At 33.6% G+C, this 27,963-nt stretch overlaps 2 protein-coding genes and 1 long non-coding RNA gene across 4 annotated transcripts; 2 read left to right on the top strand and 1 right to left on the bottom strand.

Moving 5' to 3' along the window:
- The first annotated feature begins 350 nt into the window (after positions 1-350).
- On the top strand, positions 351-1,541 carry LOC145969833 (uncharacterized). Its single transcript, XM_083096110.1, has one exon. The coding sequence runs from the start codon at positions 351-353 to the stop codon at positions 1,539-1,541; it is 1,191 nt and encodes a 396-aa protein (XP_082952236.1).
- Positions 1,542-4,109: 2,568 nt separating this feature from the next.
- On the top strand, positions 4,110-24,219 carry LOC145970945 (uncharacterized). The gene is made up of 11 exons (XM_083098030.1): positions 4,110-4,331; positions 5,333-5,997; positions 17,377-17,880; positions 19,868-20,819; positions 21,744-22,394; positions 22,607-22,922; positions 23,010-23,080; positions 23,277-23,470; positions 23,549-23,676; positions 23,749-23,928; positions 24,009-24,219. Exons 2-11 carry the CDS (start codon positions 5,847-5,849, stop codon positions 24,180-24,182), a joined length of 3,321 nt encoding a protein of 1,106 aa, XP_082954156.1. The 5' UTR covers positions 4,110-4,331; positions 5,333-5,846; the 3' UTR covers positions 24,183-24,219.
- Positions 24,220-24,766: 547 nt separating this feature from the next.
- LOC145970959 (uncharacterized) lies at positions 24,767-27,963 on the bottom strand. 2 transcript variants are annotated; one of them, XR_014438695.1, is made up of 5 exons: positions 26,359-27,963; positions 25,801-26,212; positions 25,554-25,693; positions 25,113-25,182; positions 24,767-24,887 (listed from the first exon to the last, which is right to left on the bottom strand). It is a non-coding gene; the product is annotated as an uncharacterized LOC145970959 (long non-coding RNA). The 2 variants fall into 2 exon arrangements; XR_014438694.1 differs by having other exon boundaries at positions 24,811-25,182; positions 25,801-25,931; positions 26,134-26,212.

Here is a 27,963-nt window from a genome sequence, read left to right as displayed (position 1 = left end):
AAGACGAAGATGTGTGTCTTCAGTCGTAATAATAGAGCACTAAAGGTTCCGATTAGACAAGGGAACTCTACTATATATCGAAAAAGACTTTGCTCTATTAACATACAAGACTCGGAAATTTTTAATTCCAATAAGGTAAAGTTTCTAGGCATGACTTTCCAGTCGGATTTGGGCTGGAATACACTATAAACTAGATTGGAATTCGATGTGCATGTCCGGTTCGTATAATTAAATGCGTGGGACGGACGTGGTGGGGAGCGGACCCCCGTATTCTCATGATGATATACCGGGCGTTTATTAGATCTAGATTGGAATATGGTGGATTTTTGATGCAAAACATTTCCGATAAGATGGGGACACGGCTGGATAAGATCCAGCTGCGAGGATTGCGGGCGACCATGGGTTATAGACAATCAACTCCCATCAATGTAGTGTTGAGGGAGGCAAAGGAACCTCCGTTGGTGATAAGATACAAATTTCTGTGTAAAAAATATCTCACACGTATTGCGACAAGTGATAGACACGTACTTCTACGATCTTTAGAGGCTTTGAAAGATAGTGCGGAAAGTTCGACGGTTATGGACCGAGTCAGCGGATTTACACTTGTGTCTTCATTTGGGGAGGTGGAAGATAAAATTCATCTGTTACCAAATAGTGGACCCCCGATAAGTTTTTCAGTAGAATATGGGGTACTATTGTTTCTGCCGGAGGTAGATATCATTGAAGGAAACAAAATCAATCGGAAGGGAGGAAAAGCGAATGTTGAATTCCAGGAAATTTTTAGTAAGGAGCTTCAATTTAATATGTGTGTATACACGGATGGATCACGGATAGAGAACAGTCCGTTCGCAGGTCTGGCATTTGTCTCGCATGATGGGTCTATATCCTGTGGATTTAGAACTGTGGGATTTGTGTCATCATTTTGTGTGGAAGCCATGGCGATTCTGGCAGCTATTGACTTTGGAAGAAACCAAGGATGGGAAAAATTAGTGATTTTTTCGGATTCACAATCGGTGTTAAGTGCCGTAGGAGCTCCTTATGATTACCGTAAAAGCTCTTATCTGATTCTAAGGATTAAGGAGGCAATATATCGACTGAAAGAGGAGCGGAGGATGGATGTGAAACTGATATGGATACCCAGCCATGTAGGGATCCAGGGTAATGAATCGGCGGATAGATTAGCGAGAGAAGCGATACGTACGGGCAGAGATATTCAATATGGCATTCCAACTTCGGAGGTGAGCAATGTTTGGAAGCTGAATATGTATGAGGATATGTTTAAATGGGTTAAAGAGGAGGCGACAAGACGAGGGGCGTGGTATTGTAATAACTTCTTAAATGAATCAAGGTACACTTGGTTTAATAAATTTAACATTAGTAGAAGGACGGTAACCACGATAAATAGACTTCGCTCTGGGCATACGTCGCTGAGAGCGAGCCTGTTTCGTTTTCAAATAGTGGATTCTCCCATGTGTGTGAGATGTGATGTAGAAGAAACTCCCAATCATGTTTTCTGGGGGTGTATAGGATACGAGGAATAACGCAAGGTGTTCCAGAAAGCCTTGATTGACAAGAGGGGCCTCCTTCCTCACCCTGTCGAGTATCTTTTGGCGACTTTAAGAGAAGATATAGTATACGTTATGGAAAAATTTTTATGTTCTATTAATAAGGATATATAAAATGATGCTAAGACCTGTGTTTATACCAATCTAGGTTATCGTTAGTTTGCGCTCATGTGTATTTGCTTTATAATTTCAATTTTATTTAGCCTAGGGACAAAAGAATGTGCTAAAGGATTAAATATGACGGATATAATAAATGTAGCTACGTTATAGTTTAGATATCTATTTTACTTTCTAGCGATCAAATCGTTTTACTGTATTAGTTAGTGTTTGGGTTTTTTGTTTTTTTTTTTGTAAAATGTAATAGTTAGTGTCTTCTGTACAAGTGCGATCTCATTTGGAGTTGTAGTCTTAACGTCGATTTAATCCGGTTTGATTCAATCTAAGTTTAGTTTAGTTTGAATTTAAGTGTAGTGTAGTTCAGTTTAGTTTAGTTTAATTTAATTCTAATGTTAATTTAACTTAATTTAATTTAATTTAATCTAAGGCTTATTATAACAAAGTTAAAGATTTCTTAGTTTTAGCTCATCTGTTCTAACGAAAGACTTCGACGATATGGGCTGTGAATATTTAATAGACATAGATAGGCATACTCGTGCGAAATGTGGATAAGACATTAGGGAGTACCGTACATACTCCTGCGTTGTAAAGTAAACTTAAGAGAAAAGTGTATTACTTGTTTTGTGAACATATTAGCCTAATAGGCATGTACCTGATGGCTAAACTCCTTTTCTTTTTTGCCAATAAATAATAATATGCTTTTGATCATGGACCTAAGAAGATATGGATGGAGTCTAAAGCGCTCATATGGGCGAGGGGGCTGTGAAATTTGCGGTAAGGGAGGTGTATAGCTCTGTCTCTTTCCAAAAGCAACCTTCGGGTGTTTCCGTCGCATATCCAATAATTCCCGAAAGGTTATATATCCCATATTAGCTAACTTTCGATAAAAATACATGTATTTTTATCGAAAGTTAGCTAATATGGGATATATAACCTTTCGGGAATTATCGGATATGCGACGGAAACACCCGAAGGTTGCTTTTGGAAAGAGACAGACCTATACACCCCCCTTACCGCAAATTTCACAGCCCCCTCGCCCATATGAGCGCTTTAGACTCCATCCATATCTTCTTAGGTCCATGCTTTTGATATATATGTTCTTCGACGATCGCATAATAAATCTCAGTGATTTCAATGCTGGATTGAATATTAAATTCTAATATCGAAGAATTCAATGCTGGATAAAATAGTGATCGATATATAAAATAGCGAATGATAGAAATTACACAACCGTTGATATTTTAATCATGTATCACGAAATTGACGGAAAATAATTGAAAAAGTAAGACTAATACATATTTTTACAATTATATCTCATGTGTAAGTAGAGCGGATTAAACTGAATAGAAAAGTTCTTTACCATTTTGCGATTTTCACAATAATTAATGAAAAATTAATTTAAAAAATCGACTAATTCGTATTCAATATTAGCATGCGGCAAAAAAAGACAGCTTGTTATCACGTGGTTGTTAAGATGCGAGAATCTAGCATTACGCACAATTTGTATGTAATTGTTGTTATTTGAAAAATGCTCCTCCCAACATTTATTTATTATTTAATTTCTTGTTAATATTTTTTTAAATATAATATAATATCTTTTATTCATATTTCTTTTGAAAATCGCAAAACGGTACAAAACTTTTCAATTTAATTTGATCTCTTCTGCACGCAAGAGGTGATACGGTTATTATCGAAGACACTGTATATACATATATATATTACGGAATGTTTAAAATAAGTTTTTTTAAAAATAATATAAGTTGTTTTATATCTTATATGCTCTTTTTATTAATCTCAATCACATATGTATGTTATATTTGATTATATATGTTTTATAATATGTGAAAATTCATAAATAATAATGCAAAATTTTGATACGTTTATAAAAATTGATTGAGACAGCTATCAGTAAACGCGTCGCTGCCTAATAAATATCATGCAGATATTTGTATACCTTCCATGTTACCGTTACGATACACAACGGCGCATTGCACTTCCTGCTACTTCGGTAAGAATATAAATTGGTAAGTAAACAACCGGTAGATTCTTGTAGTCGAAGCTAGCGAGCGTTACGTCAGTATGTATGAAACAATTGAGAATACAATCTCATTCTCTGGAATTCTCATAGAATGCTTACGAAATTTTAACATCCAGTATTCCTAACAATATTTTAAATTTCATTGAATAATTGTACAAATAATAATAAAAAGATTATAAGAACAAAATTATAAGCTAAAATCGCGGTATAAGAGAAACAATTCCAGAAATGGTAATTTTCTACAACAAATTAAAATAAATTTGCAACGAAAATAAAAGTACAATTTCAGATCTCAAGATGCATTATCAAGCGTATATATGTTATCAATGAAACATCGAAGAATTATCATCGATCGCATTACATTACGTGACATTGCCTTCTCTGATTCTCCCAACCTTGCGACTTCGTCTTTTATTTCTTTTTGCGTCTTTCCGGATGTGAATCAATCTACATTCGATGCTATGGGACCGGTAAAGGTCACCAGCGACCAGTATGGGTTAACGAACGGGTAGGATAACAGGATGGACTTGAGAGAGCAAATTTTTGCGAAGGCCTGCCTAGAGGTCGAGGAAGTGCTGGAAGAGACTTTGAAATCCGATTCTCTGGCATGAGTGAGTATCTCTTGCAATTCTAATAATACAATCGATATGTAAATTATAAAAGAGAGAGAGGGCATCCATTTTCATTATTAATATAATTTGTGCGTGTTATAATAGATTTTTTATAAGAATCTTTTTTAACGTATCATGAAATGTCATTTCTTCTTTATCTAAAAATAATAAATAAAATGCATTATTGTTATAGGATGATTCGACCGTTAAGGATGCTTTGTATGTACAATCCCAGCAAAAAGTAGCTGAAAACCAATATTGACGAATATATCCACTTTTGGTGTATTTTGAGTATGAGAAATTGCGTGGAATATTACAATTTGATTTTAGCTACAGTGCAGAGATGTATTTTTTAATATTTATTGCGTTTTTACTGAAATATTCCGAATTTTGTTAATCGAAATGATTAACTTTTGGCAGAGAATTTCGCCTTGTGTCAGATATATGGCTAATTTCATTGAATTATATTTAATTTCTTTTTAACCAGTTAGTACTTGTATAATATTATTTGACCAAATATTTCCTCTGTAACTACACTTTTGCAAATTTTAAACAAATTCTGAATATTATTTCCATGTGTTTTTGTCATTTGAATCGACGTGGTTATACGTTTCCCATAAGAACACATGTTAATTCGGTGCAAATTAAAATCCTTATAACTTGTGAACGCTTTAGTGAATCGATTTAAAAATTGTACTGAAGATTCTAAACATATGTAAGGACATTCTGTACAATTCTCATTAAATTCTCAATATTTTGAAAATAGGTACAAAACATCCTTAAACGAGCGCTCTACAGAATAAAGACGATATTTTATAGCTATGCTTAAAGCTTGCATGTTAGGTCTCAGATAGGCGATTTGTGCAAACTCAAGCTATCTTTATAAAATTCAGAAACTCTTTCAACATGAAAATAAATCCCTTTCTAAATTATTGTTAAATAATCGAAAACACTTGAGATCTGACTCTAAAAATATTTCATACATCATTACTGCGAAATAGGATACAAGACTTGCGTGATTCTCATCAGGACGTTGCTGACGAGAACCGCAGCTATTGTCATCGGGATTCATCGTCGACTCTATTTCTCGTCGGCTCTCTTCCCCCCTGTCCCCGATTATTTTCACGAGCGCCAAAACGCACGCAGCAGGTAAGATCCATCGATCGCAAGAGAAGGTGGAGGAGGAAGAGGAAAAGAGATCCATGGCATAGCGCCGTTGTGGAAGGGACGGTGGATCCTGGCGGCCTCGACGTGCCAGCTCCGCCTCGAGTGAAAGTGGGAGATTTTGCTTTCTATTCGTTTGCGCTCGCCAGTGACAAGCGCGCCGTGAACGCGGACGAACGCGCCGTTTTTCGCGGCGATATTTGTCGCACGCAGTTAACGGCACCAGCAGTTGACAGTTCGTGTCTGCTGAAGCTGCGATCCGCCAACACGACGCCGCGTCGAATGGGGACCGGTCGGTCGATGGCGCGATGAGCTGAGGACCCGGTTAAGGACCCCGGCTAAGGACCTTCGATGCGTGCAACTTCATCGGGAACATCGGCGGTGATTTACAGCCAGGATATGTCGAGGAGCCAAGGAGGAGGAGCGACTTCGCGCGGCCAGGTTTTTTTACTCCTACGCCTGCTGCTGGCCTGCGCTCTCATTGTCATTAGTCGCCAAGAGGGTAAGCTCGTTTAGATTGATACCCCTGTTTCCCTGAGGGAGTTTAGCGGTGCTTTAAGCACGATGATAGTGTTTAAAGCATCATTTTATTGCTTTGCGTTTTGCTTGTCAGAGCGCGCTGACATTAATGATATTCTCTTCTCGCGAGCCTTCCATGGATACGTTTCTCGGTGAACGTGAAGGATATTACTCGTGGAGGGTACGTGTGATGGGCTTGACGACGAATCGCGGCAATCGGTGGAAGTTTCAAGACTTTGCATGGGAAATTTGAAGACTTTTCGCGTTAATCGTTGGATTGTGAGAATTTTTTTTATAAACGTAACTCGAATATTTTTAAGAAAGTATGCTACTTAAATTCTTTTTTTTTTTGGATTTTTTTTTGTGAATTTATTATTCATCGCAAATCTGTAATTTTATTAATTTGCTAGTGAATGGCAGATTTTAAAATCCGAGAATACATGTGCATGTTTTTATTTTTCAATCTGTAAATATATAACATATGAATTAGGGCGATACATATTCAAAGATTTATAGATTTAAAATGATATCAGGAATAAACGGAATTAAAAGTGGAACATCTTAAAATTCACTTTACATGACAGATGCTACGTATTGCTCATACTTATGCAGGTCCTACTTTCTACCTCATTATACTTTAATGATGGATTCTTAAGATAGTTTGGCGTCGATTGTTTTTTCAATAAACGTATCAATGGAAAGACATTATTTACCGCATTTAATATTTTCATAAAAGGTCTATTTTTATAAAAGTTTCCAATAAAAATTCTGTTATAAAATAGAGATTACTTGAAATTGAGAAATATATTTTTAAAAATTAATATATATATATATATATATATATATATATAAAATAAATATATATTATAAATATATTTTAAAAATATATATTTATTTATTATTCATTTTGATATAAAACTTAATTTTCCCTCGCCTTCGCTTAACTTTCTTGTTTCCAACCGTTAAATTACTTAAAAATCTTCGAACACGCATTATCATTAGGACAAACTTGACTTCATATTAACTAGACACTGTCATTAGGCGGTAGAATTGAGAAGAAGCGATTATCTCAATTGCGAAATACGCGCCTTATTGGAGCAACCTTATTTGTTTCTTCGATCATTGTCTGCGCGGTAATGCAACCGTAACTACTAGCACTCGAAGATAATCTCATTTGCAACCGCGAATACATCAAACGAAACATAGTTCGCGTAAATAATGGTCGGTGGTCACGAACGGGCCCTCATGTTTGCCCGCGCTACGTGTAATTCTAAAAGTGGCAGCGCGATACGCAATACAATAGAATTGCGATACAGTTGCCAATAGCGGTGGTTCAGTCGCTCCTTATTGTCGGGCTTAATGGACACAGAGGCGAGTTGTCGTGTTGCTTGTGTATCGCATCGAAGGAGCACTCTCTCGATTTGTAATACCGAGCAGCGTATGTACAATACTTCGCAATCTTGCCTTTGTTCACCATTGTTATGCTGATCGTCGACGCATGCGAACATTGCGAATTCGCAAAGGTATGATTGTCAAAACAATTGTACCACGATTATGCATGGATATGCATCGTTATAAACGCGTTCTCAAATGAATGCGAAAATATGCGATGTTATTATACTTTAAGGACTTGCGAATTCTTGCACAATTTGTAGGTTTTTACAGTCATATAGATTATCTCGGAGCTACTGCATCATTTTACAACAATTGATGCATACAAGCTGATCGTTCTTTTGCTCAAAAATTACCATATGTCATAATTTGTTTTTATTAAAGATTAGATATATCTCGATGTTTTCTGAATTCAAATTAAAAATTCATTAAAATGAAACATTTATGTTTCAAGGGGATAATTTAGAAACGTGAGAAAAAGATTTATTTTATGAACAAGCATCGGGATGTAATATACATTAATGTTCCCTTAATATTGATGCGTAGTTCTCAGTTGAAAAAATTCCTAGATATATAATTTATAACACAATACATTAAAAAGAATTAAAACATATTAAACCTCTTAATATATTTTAATTGTTAATAAGTCTATCATTCGCTACAAATAAAAATATTTTATTAGTTTTTTATTAATTTTTTATTAATATTTTATTAATTTTTTTTTAATTTTTTTTAAATTATTTTTTGATGTCTCTTTACGCTAAAAAGAAATGATATAAAAACATCATATATTTATATCCACTCGAGTATCGCTATTTTATAGAACCGCTTTTTTATAGAATTGAATCAGTTTATCAATTTTATAGAATTGAATCAGCATATTGAGGAATAATAGCTGCAATGAAATATCAATCCATGAAAGTTTCTCGCAATCGCCAGTGACTTTAATGAAATCTCGCGCACGCGATGCGCGAGGCTTCTCGAAAAGGTCGAAACAACTCTTTTGCCCATTCAAAGACTCTCACGAAAATTCCAATATGATAGAAAGTGAAACAGTCGTGTCTTCCTAATCCGCTGTTATTCGAACCTGCGATCCCAAAAATAGTCCCTACGTCATACGAGTGAATGTTGTCCGGCGAAGTAGTTCGGCCTCGTGTCTTTGTTTATCTCGAGTGCATTTCGAGTGGCATTAAATGTTGCAGAAGAATTTGAATCTTGTTAAGAGCCCTGCCTTGGTAGCAACGAACGACCTTCCTCGCGTTTAGATCGTTTTAATGAGTCAACCCATAAAACGGCAGGTAGATACGTGGACCGGGAGGAATTTACGCGATTCGAGTTGGATGAATTATCGAAGGACATAAAAATATCAAATGCACTTGGTATCCTGAGCGTTGATCTTCCATGATTTTTTTACTTCACGTAATTGATATCACGATAATATTTCGTGAGCTATTTTTCATATATACCGCGCATGTGCTATATGGAGAGGTAATTCTCGCATACCTTGAAATGTCAAATGCATACAATATGAAACATAAAATGTACAGCCAATAAAATACCGAATAAACTGTGCAACAACTCAATTATTAAAAAATAAGGAGAAGTATTATCAAAAAATAATAATAAATTTTTTAAGAGAGAAAGAGATTTTTTTTTAATGGAAAGTTGTAATTTATACACGAAAAGTACGAGAAAAGTAAATGCTAAATGTTATGATATATGAAATAGTTCGAGATATACGATTTGTATCAGATATTAATCTACAACCGATTTGTTTCGAAAGAAATATCAGATCCTCCGTGCTTTCCATTTCATGCGTACGTTGTAACACGTAATAGTACCTTTTTTCTTTCGGTTTGATCGTTCCTCGTACATGCGATACGGAACAGTGATCACGGAATTCGGAGCATTGACGTTGAGTTGAGAAATATTACATGCACTCAGAACGCAAATGACCTTCCCCGCGCGACTTATTTCCCAGAGGAGTGACGCCTTTTCTCAATGCAATCTGATTCACGACGCCCATCTGCTTTTATGATCCTCCACGGATGGTAGTCATCAGAAACATCTCGCAACATCGCGAGCGAAATTGCGAGATTGGGAAAGTCTAACACATCATTCAGAACCCAAGAATGTATTAGCTTGTGCTCCCTGAAGGAAACGCCGATTGCTAAACAATAATATACATATGTTATGTAGTTAGAATCTTTTATACACACATTTGTATTCGTATGGTGCAAAATCTAATTATTGTTAAAAGGAATATTCATAAGAATCTGGAATTTATTTTTTTATCTAGAATTAGAATTAATTAATATATTTTTTATCTATTTTTTAAATTTGATGTTTTATATTAATTAATTAAATTTGATTATATTTATATTATATTATTTGATAATATTTAATGAGCTAAGACTAAGATAATAGAGATTTACTAACAAATAATCTATGACTATTTTTATATTCAGGCATATCTCTTAAGTTTTTATTTTTTAGACTCAAACTTCTAACATAAGAAAATTGTTCGTAACAATAGTAACAATAATTTGTTTAAAGTCACGTGTTATGAAAACATTGATTCTCTTTTGTCGATTACAAATAATGATATTGAATAATAATATTAATTATTTTTTATTTATACTCATTTAGTCGCATTATATAATTGTATATTACTGTAAACTTAATTTCTTTTTTCCCTAAAATTATATGTTTTCGCGGAAATGAAAGATTGCGGATTTTTTTGAGAAAGTGTAATAATACATGCATAGCGAATTTCTCCACGTAATAGCAACGATTCGACCTTTCTTCAAGAGTAGCGGTAGCCTTTGAAGAGATCTTCATTTTAGAGAAAGTTTATAAAATCACATAAATAACTAGAAATAAAATCTAGGAGAAATACGTGTAGTTTATATCTACTTACTGTTCGTTTATACTACTCTCTGTAACTAGATATTTACTACCTGTCTATCCGTTACACTCTATTTCACTTGCTCTCTCTCTCTCTTTCCTTTCGCTGCTATGCTTCTTTTCTTTCATATATAAAATTTTCAAATTGCATCAACTTAATGAGCGAGTATGGATGTAGATGTGTAATAAACTTTCTTATATGTGTGCATATATATGTATACAAATGTCATTTCTCTTTTAATAGTGTATTGCTTGTGCAATAACTACCGCACAAAATTTTGCAATTATTAATAGAGTAATTAATATCCCATTAATATTGGAATGAAGCAAACGGTGCAATATTAATTAATGAAATATTTATTTTTTATTTGATTATATTTTGAATTTTATTTTCTTCTTTGCATTAATTTTTCTTGTACATACATAAGAAAAAATAATAAAACGCATATTCACCAAAATATTTACCAAAAAAATATTAAAAATATTCCTTTAAAGATTACATATTTTTCAGAATTTTAAAAAAATATCCTTGTATAAGAAGATTAATACTTCTTTCTCTCTCTTTCTCTTACATATAGTAATATTTTATTCATTCATGTTATTCACACTAATAATAAGTGCTATACGCGAGCTATAATCATCGCTAAAAAGTTGTTTTTCATTCAAATAACGATACACTCCTTGCTGCGATCGAGTTAGAAAGTACATACCCCTTCGTGCGTGCACCTCGTGCAAGTTTCGTATGACACACACGTATTACCGTATTTGGGTTCCGTTTTCACTAGGATTGTAAAGCAGGTCGGCGGTGTGCGTAGGCAAAACACGCATCTCTCCTAAACAATGCGTAACTCTTCGCGCTCGCATGCGTCTCAAATACACGTTAAAGAAGCTTTATTACAATAAACGCAAGAATCCAAATTTTTTGAAATATATTGCCGTAACACATACACAAACATATACATTCATTACTATTAATTTCTTCACTGTTTTTCTGCGACACGACAAATGAAGCGAAATTTCTCGACAAAAGGCGTGATAAATTTGCACGTTAACAAGGTACGTGACCTCGTCCAAATGTCACTGACAAAGCTTAAACGGATCTGGGTTCACTTTATGTATCAGTGGGAAGTGCCTATGATTTCATAGTTGTGCAATATCCCCTTTTCTGAGAATAAATTTTACGCTCGGGACTCTGCGTATTAACATCTGAAGTAATCAAAACGTCGTATCGATAAAAATCATTCAACGTTAGGCTATATGAAATGAGACATGTAAAATCATTCCTTTAAATATGTTACTTAACTGATATCAGTTTAAATTTTATGTGAAGACATTTTATATACTTTAATTAACTGTGAAACTTTTATTAAAGATATATATCGTACATTATAAATTATATAATAAATTTATTTTTTTGCATCAAAATGTAAGAATATATAATTAAATTAATTTAGAAGATTTATAAAAGTGAAAGTTATTCAATTTATTTTATTGAGATACAATATGGAGAGATTTTTTCGAATCTCATTTGATTGAGTAATATATTGGAAGAAAAAACTCTAAAAATATAAAAGTATATAATACATGGATTATTTTTTCACTTTTATTTTTTATATCAAAATAGAATATTAATATATATGTATATATATATATATATATATATACTATATATTTAAAATAATTCAATATAAAATATTTTTTAGTAATCTTTGTGAAGTTACAATCGTACCTAAGAAGTCATGCAAGCAACCATGAGCAGGAGCTCGAATCGAAGGACAATCGAAAGGAGAACGGCTGCAATTTCGTTGCCTAAGCTTCTCGTGCCTTTTCTGTGCGTTACATTTTCGATCGAATAAGCACTTCCTGACCGTGTCCCGATCGTGAAAGTAACGCTCTGTGCGGGAAGTACACGTTAAACTGACCATGTAAGAGTTTCGAATTACGCCAACGATACATATTTAATGTTCTACGTTGAATAAAGACAGGCGCATTAACTCGAAAAGGAAAAGATCTGCTTGAATAATCGTGTTAACACATCGCAAATCTTACGTTCTCTTTATATTCGTAAGATTAAAATTATCTCAAATACGCGCTAAAAAATCAGATCCCGTATCTTTTACGGTCTGTTCACGGTGCGTGGAATTGCGCGAGACATTTTGAGAAGTTAGCGAAGTTACATAAGTTATGCATAATAATCTCGTAATACTCTCATAGAGAGAGTATTGTCTCTAGCATCGTTATCGTCATCAGTGCAGAAAATTAAATTCACTTCAAAATGATCTGTTCTCTCGCGCATTTTTTTCGATATTATGGAGATTATATTATAGAAAAAGATTCCTAATAATTTTCAACTTATAATACTAATGTATTTTTCAGGCTTGTTTAGCAATTAGTATCTATAGGAAGATATATTTTATTAAGAAATATAATAATAATTTAATATTGATAATAATTTTAGGAAAGTTATTAGAAAAGATAAATTTACATATTATAATATACATTAAATTCTCATTTAAGAAAAGTAAAATTTATGATAAATTTCAAAAAATATATTTGCATTCTTAAACAATATACACGTAATGCACTTTATAGTTACGCTCTGTTTAGCCGCTGAAAATAAGTTAAAAAGGATCTTTACCGCGCGAATCATTAATCCCATTCTCGAGTAATGCGAGCTGATTATCTATTACCGTGATTTCATTATTCGCGCGTATCGTCTGTAGTAGTGATAATATCTGCCGTTAAGTATAAAATATAGCCGGCTTCGAGTCTCTCGAAGCTCAGCACGAGCTGATCCTTCGTCGCAAAGATGTGTGCAAACGTTCCTTACACGATGTAAAAATGCCTTTTTTTCATGCGACCAATAATTAAAATACATACACACGAATAGATTAACAAATGAGTTATTACGCAGACAGCTGATTAAAAAGAATACAACATGAACGTGGTTTAATTTACATTCACTTGTTACTCAGGGTGTTGTTTTTATTGTCAATTAATCGCCGACGCGAGGTAGCAATTATCGTCGCGTATATGTAATTGGCGTTTTACGGAGGTGGTTTTTTCTTTGGCCAAGGCATCTTCACGTCGTGACCTTAAAACCCACAGCGTGCAAAGAAAAAAATAAGACATTAAAAATAGCCAACGAAACTAGGACTTTTCAGTTTTTGCAGCAAAAAAAAGTGGAACAGAATTTGCATTTTTTAAATATTTCATATTATGGAAATTATCAAATCATTTCATTCACGTTCATGAAACTATTATTCTATACTTCATTTTTCATAATCACATCTCATGTTTGTTATTTTATTGTAAGTTAACATTTGTATTTTATTCTTGTGACTTCTATTTATCATATCTTCTTAATTTAATAAGCGTTGAGAATTTTCATCCGTTATAATATTTTTACCGAATGTTCTCTCTCTGATATGATTGGTATCATTATCAGGTCGGAATTTGGTAATAAGTATTCCGCAGAAGACTTTTGGCTCAACCACCATGGAGCCTTTTACGGTGAACGCGAGTCCACCAACGATGCGTCTCAGGTCTACTTATACAGGATCCATTGACGATTAGTTGCGTAGCATTGAATTCAACATGTCTGTCCGATTTTAAGATATTACGTATTTAAATTTGTACCGTTTGTTAATGCGCTGAAGAAGGCTCAAACGAGAGCCAGAAACGTTCGCCTTTTCATGTACTTATTTCTATTACCGTGTTTTTAGTTTTTTGTATAACTTAAATGAATTATAATATCACGAATATTAATATCACATATTTTATATTCGAGAGCCGACATCAAGAAATTTAATGTTTATTTACGCTTTAGGGTGAAAAAGAAGCATCTTTACACTTAGTGTTTTTAGGCAATGAGAGAAGTATCGGATCGAAAGGGTCTGAATAGCTCAGTGGTAAGAGCAGTCGCCCGGCAAGCGAAAGACTCGGGTTCGATTCCCGATTCAGCGACTTTCGGACCGATATTTTTCTCGCCTACTTCCATCTAGGGGGGTTAGAGGGGAATTTGTTGGAATTAAATCTCAAACCAAGAGATTATTCCAAGTAAAGTTTTGATCATTACGCAATTACATCCGCGATAGGCTCTTATTACCCGAATATTAATATCACATATTAAATGAATTATATTTTCTGATTATTTACTTTAAGTTAAATTTAATTCTCTTGCTCTCTATTGCCTATTGTATTTTTTCTTCTTAATTTATTTATATTTTTCATTTTTATTATTGCGTCGAGACTTGTATTTCCGATAGACATGAAACTACTAATTTAATTAATGGATTAGTAATTAATTTAATTAACAATCTTTTAATTACATTTCCTTTTCGGTAGAAACACCATCTTTTATCGGTATTATTTTATCGATAACGTGTTTTTCTTCTCCATATTTTTCTATTTATACACTTTAAGCGGAGCCTTGGGTCGTGCGTGTCAGTTTCGCGGCGATGTATCAACGAAGCGAGAGGCGAGAGATGCTTAAACACCTTGTAAGATCAACGCTGCGAGAGAGTAGCGCCGTCGTACCCCTTAATTTATAACCGTTCCATGCCGATCTATTAATCCCGACCGATTGTAAAAGCGTAGTGAATGCGATCGGCCGGTCGACGGCGCGCGCGGAACGCGTAATTATAATTATCCTAGCTATTTGCAGCCGCATAACTCACGGCTGCGGCTTCACGACGAGGCGCGGTAAAAACGCGGCGCGATCGTTCCGCGGACGACGCTCGTAGATCATTCCGGTGGTCGTCTTTTTACAGGAGGCGTCATTGCCATGATTAATGCCCATACGAGCGCGATAAAACGGAGGCATTGGTTTATAACACGTTTTTTTAATTTTATTGTAGATTATACGGTGGCTGTTCGCGAGAGAAAGCCGCGAGCGAGTAGTAGAAATCGCGTAATTTTCTCTGCGAGTTCTAAAATTAGAGGAAATAGAAATTCGCTAAAAGAATGTCGATTTCGAGTTTCTTTGCGTACACACATAGTACGAAGAAAATTACTTCTGTTCTCTAAATTTTATTTTGTAAATTGTTTCTTCTTCTTTTTTTTATTTGCAGACCAACGTTATACTACCTCGCTGTTTATCAAATAATTAATAGAAATTTTAATTAATCGAGGTATTCAAGATTTTCCTCAATTTTACTTTTTAAGGTTTTCCAACAAATAAAATGCACGTGAGATAAATTTTCAATCAAAATCGTGCACTGAAAATATACGGTTGAACGAGTTGAAGCACCTCGCAAGATTAACATCTCGTGCACTCGAGAGAGTAGCATATAACCCTGTCTTAATTTATATTCGCGTTGAGTTTTCGAGGTCTCGTCGTCGATCTGATCGCCGTTCACGCCTACGGAACTATTCTAGTTACGACACTGAAATACAAGTACGATGTAACATTACAGCGCGGACAACAAAGAGACTTTAGGAATAAATTGCATATCCCGAGGCTACTCGCAGAATTTCAGTGCCCAGTAACAGATAGATAAAGAGAAAGAGAGAGTGATTTTATCTTAACTGCTGCGCAAAGGTCTATAATTGATCAGAAATTATGTAATGATGGCGGATAATAATTGCAGTAATAGGAGTGAATGGATATCGAGTAAAATTTTATGTTGAAGTGAAACTTTCTTTCATATTTTGAGAAATGTATTTATTTGAAATGCTTATAATATCCATGTTGAGAAAGAATGTTTAATTATGTTTTATATCCTCTCTTTATAATTATTTATTACATAATCGTGAAAAAATTTATCATTTAACATATCAATTATATCTTATTTCTAATAGAATATATAATTTTTCGATTTTATCTGAATTTTTCTACTTTTATAAATAAAAATTTATAAATTTATAATTTATATAAATTATATTATTTATATAATATTAATTGCAAATTATGAATAATAAATAAAAAAATATTAAAATAAGATTACAAAAAAAGAAATTTTTGATCAAAATATAATGACAAGGAATATCCTTGCTTTTGTTTAAGTATTTTCGTAAATAAATATATTATGCAATTTACCTCGTTTTCCTTTCTCTCACGCGCCGCAAATTGATGTGTATCTCACGTGGCTTTATTATAGCGCACATAACATCGCAGGTACTCGTTACGGTATTCCTCATTGCTCTCTATCTCATCTAGGCGTATCCAAGAGCTGCCTCCTCCGACTCGTGCACCACAGTTATATTCATCTCGGAGATTATTATCCGATTTATATTGCGCAAACCCCGCTAATAAATTATGCCTGCGCGACTCGTTTAAATGCACGGTGCTGCGGCGAAATGCACGATACTTCGCCTTTCACCTTGCTACGATAATGCATTCTGTTCCGTTGCATTGTGCTCGGTTGGGATAACTGCCATCGTATCGTTGCAGTACCTTGGGCCACAATTACACGGAAACGACCGGCGAAAATCGGTCGCTGAAAACCGTCATGATTTCCCGTGATTAATGAAGAGCGAGTAAAAGTCGCGGCTGTGCAGCGTTTTATGCTCATAGCGTTTTTTATCGTTAAGGAAATACTGCAACTATGCGAATTGAAAAAATAAAATTATATATAAGAATACATATTAAATAGACAATACAATTTTTACTTACTGTGAGATATATCAGAGCATTTATATCAGATACAAATACGGGGAACACACAATGCCTGAGTAAATTATTTATTAATATCTTGGTTATAAGTAACATTGCTTAAATAAATATTTGAGAGAAAAAGAAATTAATAAAACAAAATAAAATTAAAAAAATAGAATAAAATAAAATAAATTTCATTTTTTTTCGAAGTGCAGAAGACAATACGAAAGTCTTCCTTTTCTTCAAAATTTTCGTTACTATAGCTTTATTTTATAAGAAATTTCCACATATGCATATAAATTATATTGAAAATATATCAGTTGTGATATCTTAAAAAAATATTTTGGTCTGTCAGAAAATATTGCAATAGAAACTAAAGTAAAAAATATGTATATGTAAAAAAAATCATATTTTTTGCTAATAACATTATTCGTGTTAATCACTTGATTTATCAATGATTTATAGAAACGGTCAGATCCTGGGACAAACTCTCACAGTTAATACCAACGAATTCGGTCTATTCGGAGAAACAAGATCGAAATGCATCGCCGTCCAATAATGAGGCCGATACATCGTTGACGCATTCACTGGACGAGAACAATGTGATGGACATGTCAAAATCGAAGGGGGAAGGCGATCATGTGGAGGAGAAGAAGGAGGAAGAAGAAGAGGAGAAAGAGCCTAAACTAACATATGACGCCGAAGATTACGAAGATGAGAATAAGCATGAAGAGGAAGAGGTTGAAGAGGAGAAAGAGGAGGAGGAAAAAGATTCCTCTGATATCGACAATAGCGCAACGAAGAAAGAGAGATCTCCGGTGAAAATAAGCAGCACATCGAATATTGAAGCAATAGACAATTCCAGGGAAGGAGATTACCTCGAAGAGCCCCCCACGAATCAGTATGACAATACATATTATTATTATGATGAATATGAAAATGGAAATCATTCTCAATACGAGTCCACAGGTGAGTTTAAGTAACTAAAAAAATTTATTTCTTTTAAAATATTAAAAGAAACAAATTTTGATAATTCTTTTCTTTTACTGTGGATTTTTTGATATCTTTTTATTTGTAATATACACTACTCAAAAGAATCTAGGGAACACTTTTCATACCCTAAAAATTGGGCTATTTTCAAACCGTTGAAACTCGTCGAAAAATCATCGTAGAAAAAAATTAAAAAAGCATTTTGAAGCATGAAGTTTCAACTTTAACGCGCTATTGGTGGTTTTTTAAAAATCATTTATCTTCCTTATTCTGCGCTTTAAAAAGGAACACAATGTTTAGTTCCTTAAAATTATGTATTTTTAACACGCTGCAACTTGATGAAAGAAATTTTTTTCGAGAAATTCAACTCAAGCTCTATAAATTACATTTTCTCTGTAAAATGCTTTTTCAAAAATCTTTCTGCGATTTTTTTTGACCGAGTAATGCGATTTTGAAAATAAACCAGTATTTTTTAGATATGATATCGATACTCGGTGAAAAATCATCGTAGATGAAAAATAAAAAAAGCATTTTGAAGCTTGAAACTTCAACTTTAACGCGCTATCGTTAGATTTTTTAATTTTTTATCTTCTTTTTTCTGCGCTTTAGAAAAGAACATTGTGTTTTTCCTTAAAATTACGTTTCTTTGACACTCTGCAGTTCGATAAAAAAATTTTTCTCAAAAAATTTAACTCAAGATCCATAAACTACAACATTTTACCTACAAAACGCTTTTTTAAAAACTTTCCTACGATTTTTTTTGACCGAGCTATATAACTTCGAAATCAATATGAAGAAGAGCGTCTGCAAGCGGTAATTGATCAGAGAGGAGGTAACACACGCTATTAAACACATATGCACTCACGCGCGCACGCGTGCTGGCGCACACACACACACACACACATACACACACACACAGAGAGAGAGAAAGAGAGAGAGCAGAGAGGGTTTGGAGTCATTAAATACTGCAGGAGTGACGAACTGCGGGGTCCTTATCTCTGCTATGTAACACACACACACCCACACACACACACACACACACACACACACAACACATGATGTGCAAAATCTGATCGGCAACCTCCACGTGGTGTACATTGGATAACGCTAATGCCGGCGGTATACATCATTTTACATATTGGTTTCGAAGTTATGTAGCTCGGTCAAAAAAAATCGTAGGAAAGTTTTTAAAAAAGCGTTTTGTAGGTAAAATGTTGTAGTTTATGGATCTTGAGTTGAATTTTTTGAGAAAAATTTTTTTATCGAACTGCAGAGTGTCAAAGAAACGTAATTTTAAGGAAAAACACAATGTTCTTTTCTAAAGCGCAGAAAAAAGAAGATAAAAAATTTAAAAAATCTAACGATAGCGCGTTAAAGTTGAAGTTTCAAGCTTCAAAATGCTTTTTTTATTTTTCATCTACGATGATTTTTCACCGAGTATCGATATCATATCTAAAAAATACTGGTTTATTTTCAAAATCGCATTACTCGGTCAAAAAAAATCGTAGAAAGATTTTTAAAAAAGCATTTTACAGAGAAAATGTTGTAATTTATAGAGCTTGAGTTGAATTTCTCGAAAAAAATTTCTTTCATCAAGTTGCAGCGTGTTAAAAATACATAATTTTAAGGAACTAAACAATGTGTTCCTTTTTAAAGCGCAGAATAAGGAAGATAAAAGATTTTTAAAAAATCACCGATAGCGAGTTAAAGTTGAAACTTCATGCTTCAAAATGCTTTTTTAATTTTTTTTTTACGATGATTTTTCGACGAGTTTCAGCGGTTTGAAAATAGCCTAATTTTTAGGGTATGAAAAGTGTTCCCTAGATTCTTTTGAGTAGTGTATTTAATTTATTATAAATATAAATTTTTTGTTAATCATAGATGTCTAGACATCTGTGATGTTAATATTATGTTCTGATTACGTTTTAAAACGTAAACACTATCTTTACTTATTTCTTCCCTTTAGACGGAGAAAACCTTGATTACTCAGACGCCGATTCAGAAGAAGAAGACATCACGCCGGAAAATGTCCCAGAATCAACGCTAGAGAAAGAAGACGAAGATGTCTCGTATGAATCATCTACCAACTCATCATTGATCGAAAAACCAGTCGACGATGTGGTATTATCGATGGAACAAGGCTCATCTATGGAGAGCAGCGATAAAACATTCGCCATTTTCGGCGCGTCTGATAACAAATCTGACGACAACGTCTCCGCCGAGGCGAGTTCCATCCTGATAGGCGGTGCTGTGGTATCTGTGGTGACCACCAAAAGTGTGGTGAACGGCACGATATCGGTGCCGACGACGGTCTCACCTACCACGACGGAGCAAGTCTCGCCGCCAATACCGTCGTCTTCGTCGACCGAAACAACGGAACAACATCTAGAAATAACCACGGAGGACTCCTCGAGGATTCTCGCTTCCGTGCAAACCAGTCGCAGCATATCGGGTGCGCGCTTTTTGCCATTTCCGGTAATAGATCGCGTGGAACAGGTAGAGGCGCATGGTGAATCGCCCGAGAGCAAGAAGACGTCTCAGCCTCCGTCCGAGTCAACGGAAAGCATTATCGACAAACTCGACTGGGCGCAGTCCAAGCTGTCGAGTGATCTCCTGCCAGCCGCCATACTTGGTACCGGTGGTTTCCGGAACGCCGGCAATACATTACAATTGGACGTGCTAGCCGAGAAGGATCGTACGACGACTCGCAGGAGTTTTACCACTACGATCAAAACGCCAATCATTAGCAAGTTTGTCCCTCGACGTTATAATGATAGAAGGTTAGATCATGGCGGTACTATCAGCACGATGAAGCCGCGATTAGAAACCACGATCGATAATCTGGAAGGTTTGTTGCCACGGAATTATGTATTGGGAGGAACTACACCGAGCACGGCAGTTTCCAAGATAAATTTCAGGTTGGATATATATTATATATTTTTATCAAATATTAAATGATAACTAGAGATTCTATGATGTGCTGAGAGAGACATAAATTTATAAATTATTAATTATATATGTACATATAAATATACATATATACAGACATATACACGATACATACAGGGTGGTTTATTTTAATCCCAGACAAATATTTCGAAAAATATGGGAGATATGAAAAAATGTTTCCTACAAAAGTTTTATAACTTCGAAGGGGAGATAAGATGATACTATTGGTTTAACCTTGAATAATTATTTGATGGTCATCTTCAATTTCTTAAATAGAACTCCCTATTTTTCATTACATATTCCTATCTTGAAAGCTTTCCAAAACACTATAAGTTATTTTTCATTAAGTACATTATGAATTATGAGACATGAAATAATTTCTTAATTTTACATAAACTATATGTAATTTACAATTAATAGTTATATATTTTCTTTAAAAAATGACTATGCATTTTTTTACATCAATTGATTTTTCTCATTATTTTGTACATAAAAATATTGAGGTAAGGTTGTCGAAAAATGAATATTGTATGTTAGTTATAGTTAGAGATATTTTAGTTATAGTTTATAGTCTGTGTAAAATTAAGAAATTATTTCAAGCGTTATAACTTGGAAAGTATTAAATGAAAAATAACTTAATTATAGTGTTTTGGAAAGCTCTCGAGATAAGCTACAAAAATAAATAATGAAAAATAGGGGGTTCCATTTTTAAGAAATTAAAGGTGACTTTCTTAAACGTGACAATTAAATGATTATCCAAGATCAATGATACCATCTTATGTGCCCTTCAAAGTCATAAAACTTTTGTAGGAAACATTTCTTCCATCTTTTTCTAAATATTTAAAGCGATTAATCATCCTATAATTGAAAATTATGCATCATTTTTCTTTCAGGTGGCCTTCCTCAAAACCGACAACGTCCACGGAAATAACGGAGACAAAGGTCACATCGACTACACCACGAACAAAATCTAAAACCAATATTATTATTCAAGATATTAGCGCATTCTTGCCATCAGGCTACAAAAAAGAAGACACAGCTGTTACAGAAAGTTCACTTTTGAGTGACATTCTCGCCAAGTCCAAGGTTGATATTTCAGCTCTCTTACCACCTGACTATAATAAGAAAAAGCTCGAAGAAGAATCCAAATCGAAGAGTACCACAATGACGACAACGATCACGTCGTCAACAACAGCGAAGAGTACACACGTTTCCCCGGGAAAGATCGCATCTTCTATTCAAGATCTCTTCGCTTCATCCAAAGTCGACATCTCTGCCTTGTTACCTAAGGATTATGAACAAAAGAAAAAGGATCTTACTTCAGATAGCGAAATCGGTGATGCAAATAGTAAACAGAATGCAACGGTCACAGAACGACCTGATTCTGAGTCGCCTACCACGAAGAAAACCGGCAGTTTGAAGATTGTGTTTCCTAGTAGACCAGGCGGTCGCAAGCCTATCCACAAAATAACTACTCCACACACTCCACGTGGAGATGGTCCAGGTGCGGTGACGCTAAAAATACAAAAGGGATGGCCAATTAGGTAAATCGATGTTTTATAATTTTTTACATCTCTATTACATTTAAACAATTCAAAATGATGTCTCATCTATTCATTGCAGATGTAATTTCATTCACGTTCTACGTCCTTTGATAATAATTCGCGATAAAGAAATTACTATAAAATAACAGTGTCCAGTGTACATATATTATAGTGTCAACATTTTAGTAATCATTAAATCATGCGATTTTCAGAGCTACTACGGAATTCACTGGGTGGCCAACTCCGTCTACAACGCCGATTTCTATCGAAAAGCTGCTGGAAGCTGCGCGCACAGCTACGGTAGCATCGGTGAATATGTCGCTGATTCCCAGTACAAACGAGATCTCAAGCACATCGACATCGACAACGACTACAACGACGCCGAGACCAACGACTCCCGGTATATGCGACGATGAATGCGAGGTCGCCGGCACGATACGCATCATCGGAAACGCGACGTGGGTGCCAGAACTGTTCGATCGGAACACTCGTGAGTGGCAGGAGCTTGCGAATCAGGTGGAACGAGAGGTATCTTTTAATAAGCTTCCTATATTTCGTGAAATATTCACTAAGTTTTTAATTTATTAAATCACTAAATCAATATTGTATTTTTAGGTAGACTTTATATTCTCAAAGTCTAGTGTTTTAATGAATTGGTATAAAAAAATAAGGATTGACTCCTTCAGGTAATTAATTTTGTAAATGTAGTTTGAAGTAGTGACGTTGAAATAGATAAAAAAATAATTAAAATTAAATCTAACATTTTAATTTCACGAATAATGGAATTTTCGTATTAAAATTTTTGGCATATTTTGAACATTATTACTACAAATTACATGATGTCATATAAAATATAATAAAAGATGTAATAACCATTTTCAGTCAAGGTAGCATCCTGGTAGACTACTTTGTCGAATTAGCTAATATAGAACAAAAAGTGAACACGCAGGAGCTAAAAGTGATTTTCCACGATTCGCTCAGAACATACAATGCCAATCGGTGGAATGAAACAGGTTCAAAGGGTGCATTAAGGATGGGAATTTTTACTATCGATCCTAAATACACTGATTTTGTAGGTACGCTATCACATGCAAAATTTTTGTCAAATATTCTTGTTTCTTGAATGTTTGTTATACATTATTATGTATTTTCAGTAATACCTAAAGCGATTACACCACAGTATATCGACAAGGACGATAGATTGATTCCTCAGTGGGCCATCGCAGTGATAGTGATAGGCGTCGGAGGTTTACTATTCATTATCGTGTTTGGTGTATCTGTGGTAATTTAATCAAAACTGTTTGAAGCTTTATGTATAATTCGAACTAGAACTAATAAACGAAATTATTTCCAGCTCGTCAATAGACAAAACGGATCCAAGTTGAAGCCGACCATATCCACTATTTACGATGAAGAAATAGTCAAGCACACGTCGAGTCACCGATCGAGCGATTACTCGAAACCGGTGCATACAATATGGTCCGATCCCGACGTTTCTTGGAATGATAAATCTTTCGAATCAACCTCTAACAAGGTAAACATACGCGTAGACACATGTTATGACCTAATTCACATATAATCGCATATGTTTACATCGATCCTATTGCTTTTCAGATTCTGGTTGATAAATCTTTCCAGGACAACAAAAAGTACAATCTATATGATAGTTGGCGATCTGAATGGAATGGTTATTATTACAATCCTTCGCATACGAGCAGCAAGTATGGTTATGATAGTACCACGAACTTATCGAGTCGTCACCATCCTGATTATGACACGAACTTTTAAATTTAACGGCAATAAAAACTGCAATTTTTTCTATCAATACAGATTTTATTTAATTTATTCGGCGTCTCAGGTAAGCAGTTACGAGAAAGATCCTAAAAAAAATATATATATATACTGTTCTTCTAAAAATGTGCATATCGCAGTATCTTGATACAAAATTTTACACATCCCTTTGTGCAAAAATGTTAAATATATGAATTTGTTATTTTGTATTTTCACACACATATGTTAATATTTCGAGTTTATACATTATTTCGCGAAAATTGTCATCGAGAATTTATTCATTTATTCATAATCTTTTCTTCACTTTAATATGAATTTATTTATTCTAGTCAGAATAATAAATAATCGATAATATTTGTATAATTGGTCCAGCGATAGATCACATCTATGTGATATCGCGATATATTTAGAATTGTGGATATAGAATTAGGTGATAAAAAAGTTGACAACGAATTTATAAATAACGAGATATTAAGACTAAGTTATTACATGTTGTACAAATTTTTTTGAACAATTATTCATATATACATTGTTTTGACATATTCAAATTTGTATAAAAAAATATATAAAACTCTTATATATAGATCTAAAATAATTTATTTGAGCGAAAATAAGTTTCCAATCGATGAAATCGTCGTTTTTTCTTGAGGATTTACATGGTATTTGAGCACGCTCAAAAGTTTTTGATATAAAAATGATAGCCTATCCATAAAAATATAAAATAGCATGAATTTACTATTTTTTCTTTCGTGTTGTACTTAATTTCCAATAAAAGAATATATTTAATAAATATACAATTTCAAAACATCATTGGCAATTAAATACAAACTCAACACATGCTGGATCTTACATTTTAAAATAAAGTTTAAGATCATTTGGAATATCTTTTTTCTTTATCAATAATGTGTATTTTAAATGCTAAATTACCTATTGCTAGCTAAATTGCATATTGATAAATGATCCTGTGAAATCTCGAAGAATTCTTCTCTATCAGGGTCTGGAAAGACATATATAATATATAGTACGAATTAGTTAATATAGACATATATTATCTTGTGATGATAGCAGCTTAGATTTAATACACATTAAGTTACATTAAAACTTAAACATATTATAAATCATATATAAAAAATCTAATCTTATGTATTAAAATGTATTAATGTATTATCTGTCGAATTAAAACTGACGAATTGGAAGGGAAATTTTAGCGCGGATACAAGCGTAGGTTTGGCTTCGGCAAAACTAACAATCTCTATGATATTCTTTTAACATTTCTAGGAATTCGTCATGCAATCTTAGCAATTGTGGCGATCTGTAACGTTAGAATAGTATATATAGTTATTTATTAAGATAAATCAAGAAGATTACCTTCGCGCAGTTCTTGAACTTCAACTGTTAGTCAACATTTGCTTCAGAGCTGCCACATGAGAACCTCGGTGAGGAGTATCGTAAAATAAAATACTTTTGGTATTCTTTCAAATATCATGTTTATCTCCAGTTTTTCCACTCTATAAGCAATATGTTTTGTAATAATATTAACAATAACAATAGCAATATAATAATAGTTTCTTGATATACATTAAAACATATAAAAATATATATAAATTCAATTTACCCCTTCTACAAGCATCTTTTTAACTAATATTCTCCCATTGAGTGATCGATCCATACAAGCGGCCGCTTTCCCACGTTTGTCATTGTTAATTTGATATAACGAATTCTTCGCTCCTCTCTTTAATAGCGTCCCTAATCAAATGTGATGTATCAAGTATAATTATCAATATATTCAATACTTAAAAAAAATGAAAGATTAAAATAAATATTCCTATGTCGCAATAAAGGAAATGTATATATAACACTCACTTCTTACTTTCTATTGGGCAGAAAGGAATCCAGATAGAGAGAGAGAGAGAGAGAGATATAAACTTGTGTCATAATTAATACTTACTAGTCATAAATACGGTATGTCAATGGGTATGTCAATCTTTGGACCAACATAGTGTTTTAGACGAAGAATGGGACTTATTCTTCATGCAGGCATTATATCAAAAAATGTGTGTGCGAAAATTCACCATTAATTAGAGACAGATTATTTATGATAATTATTATTTACAAGCACATCTTTCATTCGTATTATTTTATGTAAAAGATGTAGATATGTAAAAAAATGTACCCTTCGCAAAAATAAGGTCTACATGCGTGAGCATTTGTGTTTTGTGGGACAATCATCCAATCATCCACTACATCAAAATTTCGATCCATTTTTCTTCATTCATGTAAGTACAAATCACCAGCTAAGTCTTTAAAGAATTCCTGAAGATGACCATTGTCGATAATGATAGACAAATAACCCGTAGTCTGATTTAATGTATTGGAATATATAATTAAATGTGTAATTTGTTAAAACATATAGAAATAATCTTTTGATTGCATTTATTTTAGGTTACACAGCACGAAAAATTTTTACTTTGACATATATTGTAGAAGATACATTCCTAAGTAATACGCTGTTTGAATTTTTCGGCAATCTCTCTTCGTTCCTGTGATTTTGAAATTTTGCACTTACTTATATCACCTTTTCATTATATCTTATTTATGTGTTTATATTTCTTTAACATTATGGCAGAATTATATCCCCTACACAATCTATAAGATAAATATACTTTAATAAAATATAAAAATTGCACTTTTTATTTTACCTACACTTTTAATAAGTGCCCATGCATGTATTTTGCAAGACGAAGCAAAGTTACATACAAACATACATATATTCCATTAAATATATTTCTTCTTAAATGTACATGGTGTCGTATAATTATGTTCTATTCATGAGACTTTTTTCGTTAATAAATAACAAGCGGCTACAATAACCTTCTGAAAGTTATTCAGAAAGATGATCTCGGTAAATGTAAACAACAAAAATATAAGCATATTTAGGATATCGCGAAAAGATAATACAGGTAAGAATGAAACAATAAAAATGAAATTTCAAAATTGCATATCTCAGGAACGAAGAGACCGCCGCAAAATTCAAACGGTACATTACTCCGGAATGAACTCTCTACAATATACGTCAAAATAAAAATTTCTCGAGCTGTGTAACCTAAAGTAAACATTTACCTTTTATTATTCTGTACATTATAATAATAATAAACAATTTGTTTCAAAACATGTATTTTTCTAACTATCTACAGATACTTTGGCTAATTTGTTTAGTAGCCCTTTGTACCCAACCAGATCAAATATGTGCTGTACACAGTTTGATTATTAATCAGCATTTATTTGCGGCCTTTATAAGTTTTTGTGTATTAATTGTTTTTTTTAATTCTTTAGACAATTTTAATAATAAATTAAATATTCCTGAAATAAGTCGGACTTCGTGAAGAAGTCATTGACTGAGCTTGACTTATTGGCATCAAGTCTATCTTGATCAAGCACATGCTTAAACATGTTCTTAAGCGCGTTCGGGTATATTCGAAAGTTTTCCGATGTATCCACCAATCGCTGCTCACGATTAGAATTTTTCTAAATATGTATAACGATCTTTCCTTGTTCTTTGACAGTTGTATGTCAGCGTTGAAATTTGAAATTTATAATCATGGAAATTTGTTATGTTTTATATTATATATTATTTTATTTTCGGCAATATGTCTAAGCAAAGAAGTGGCAAACACCGTACATTATACCGTACTCGAAAGAAATATACTTATTGAAATACTAAAAATATATAACGACATTATTGAAAACAGGAAAAGTGATTCTCACACTTTAAAAGAAA

Source organism: Camponotus vicinus, unplaced genomic scaffold, assembly GCF_025532165.1.
Source record: "Camponotus vicinus isolate PSW18456_S1 unplaced genomic scaffold, iyCamVici1.0 SCAF_4, whole genome shotgun sequence".
NCBI lineage: Eukaryota > Metazoa > Arthropoda > Insecta > Hymenoptera > Formicidae > Camponotus > Camponotus vicinus.
This window is presented reverse-complemented; position numbering and strand designations above follow the sequence as displayed.

What these genes read in the sequence shown, in the direction of transcription:
- LOC145969833 (XM_083096110.1), top strand. Translation starts at nt 351, where the DNA reads ATGGGGACACGGCTGGATAAGATCCAGCTGCGAGGATTGCGGGCGACC.
- LOC145970945 (XM_083098030.1), top strand. Translation starts at nt 5,847, where the DNA reads ATGCGTGCAACTTCATCGGGAACATCGGCGGTGATTTACAGCCAGGAT. An exon ending in TTCTCAATACGAGTCCACAG is followed by an intron (nt 17,881 to 19,867) that starts GTGAGTTTAAGT and finishes TCTTCCCTTTAG; the next exon opens with ACGGAGAAAACCTTGATTAC. An exon ending in CAAAAGGGATGGCCAATTAG is followed by an intron (nt 22,395 to 22,606) that starts GTAAATCGATGT and finishes TGCGATTTTCAG; the next exon opens with AGCTACTACGGAATTCACTG.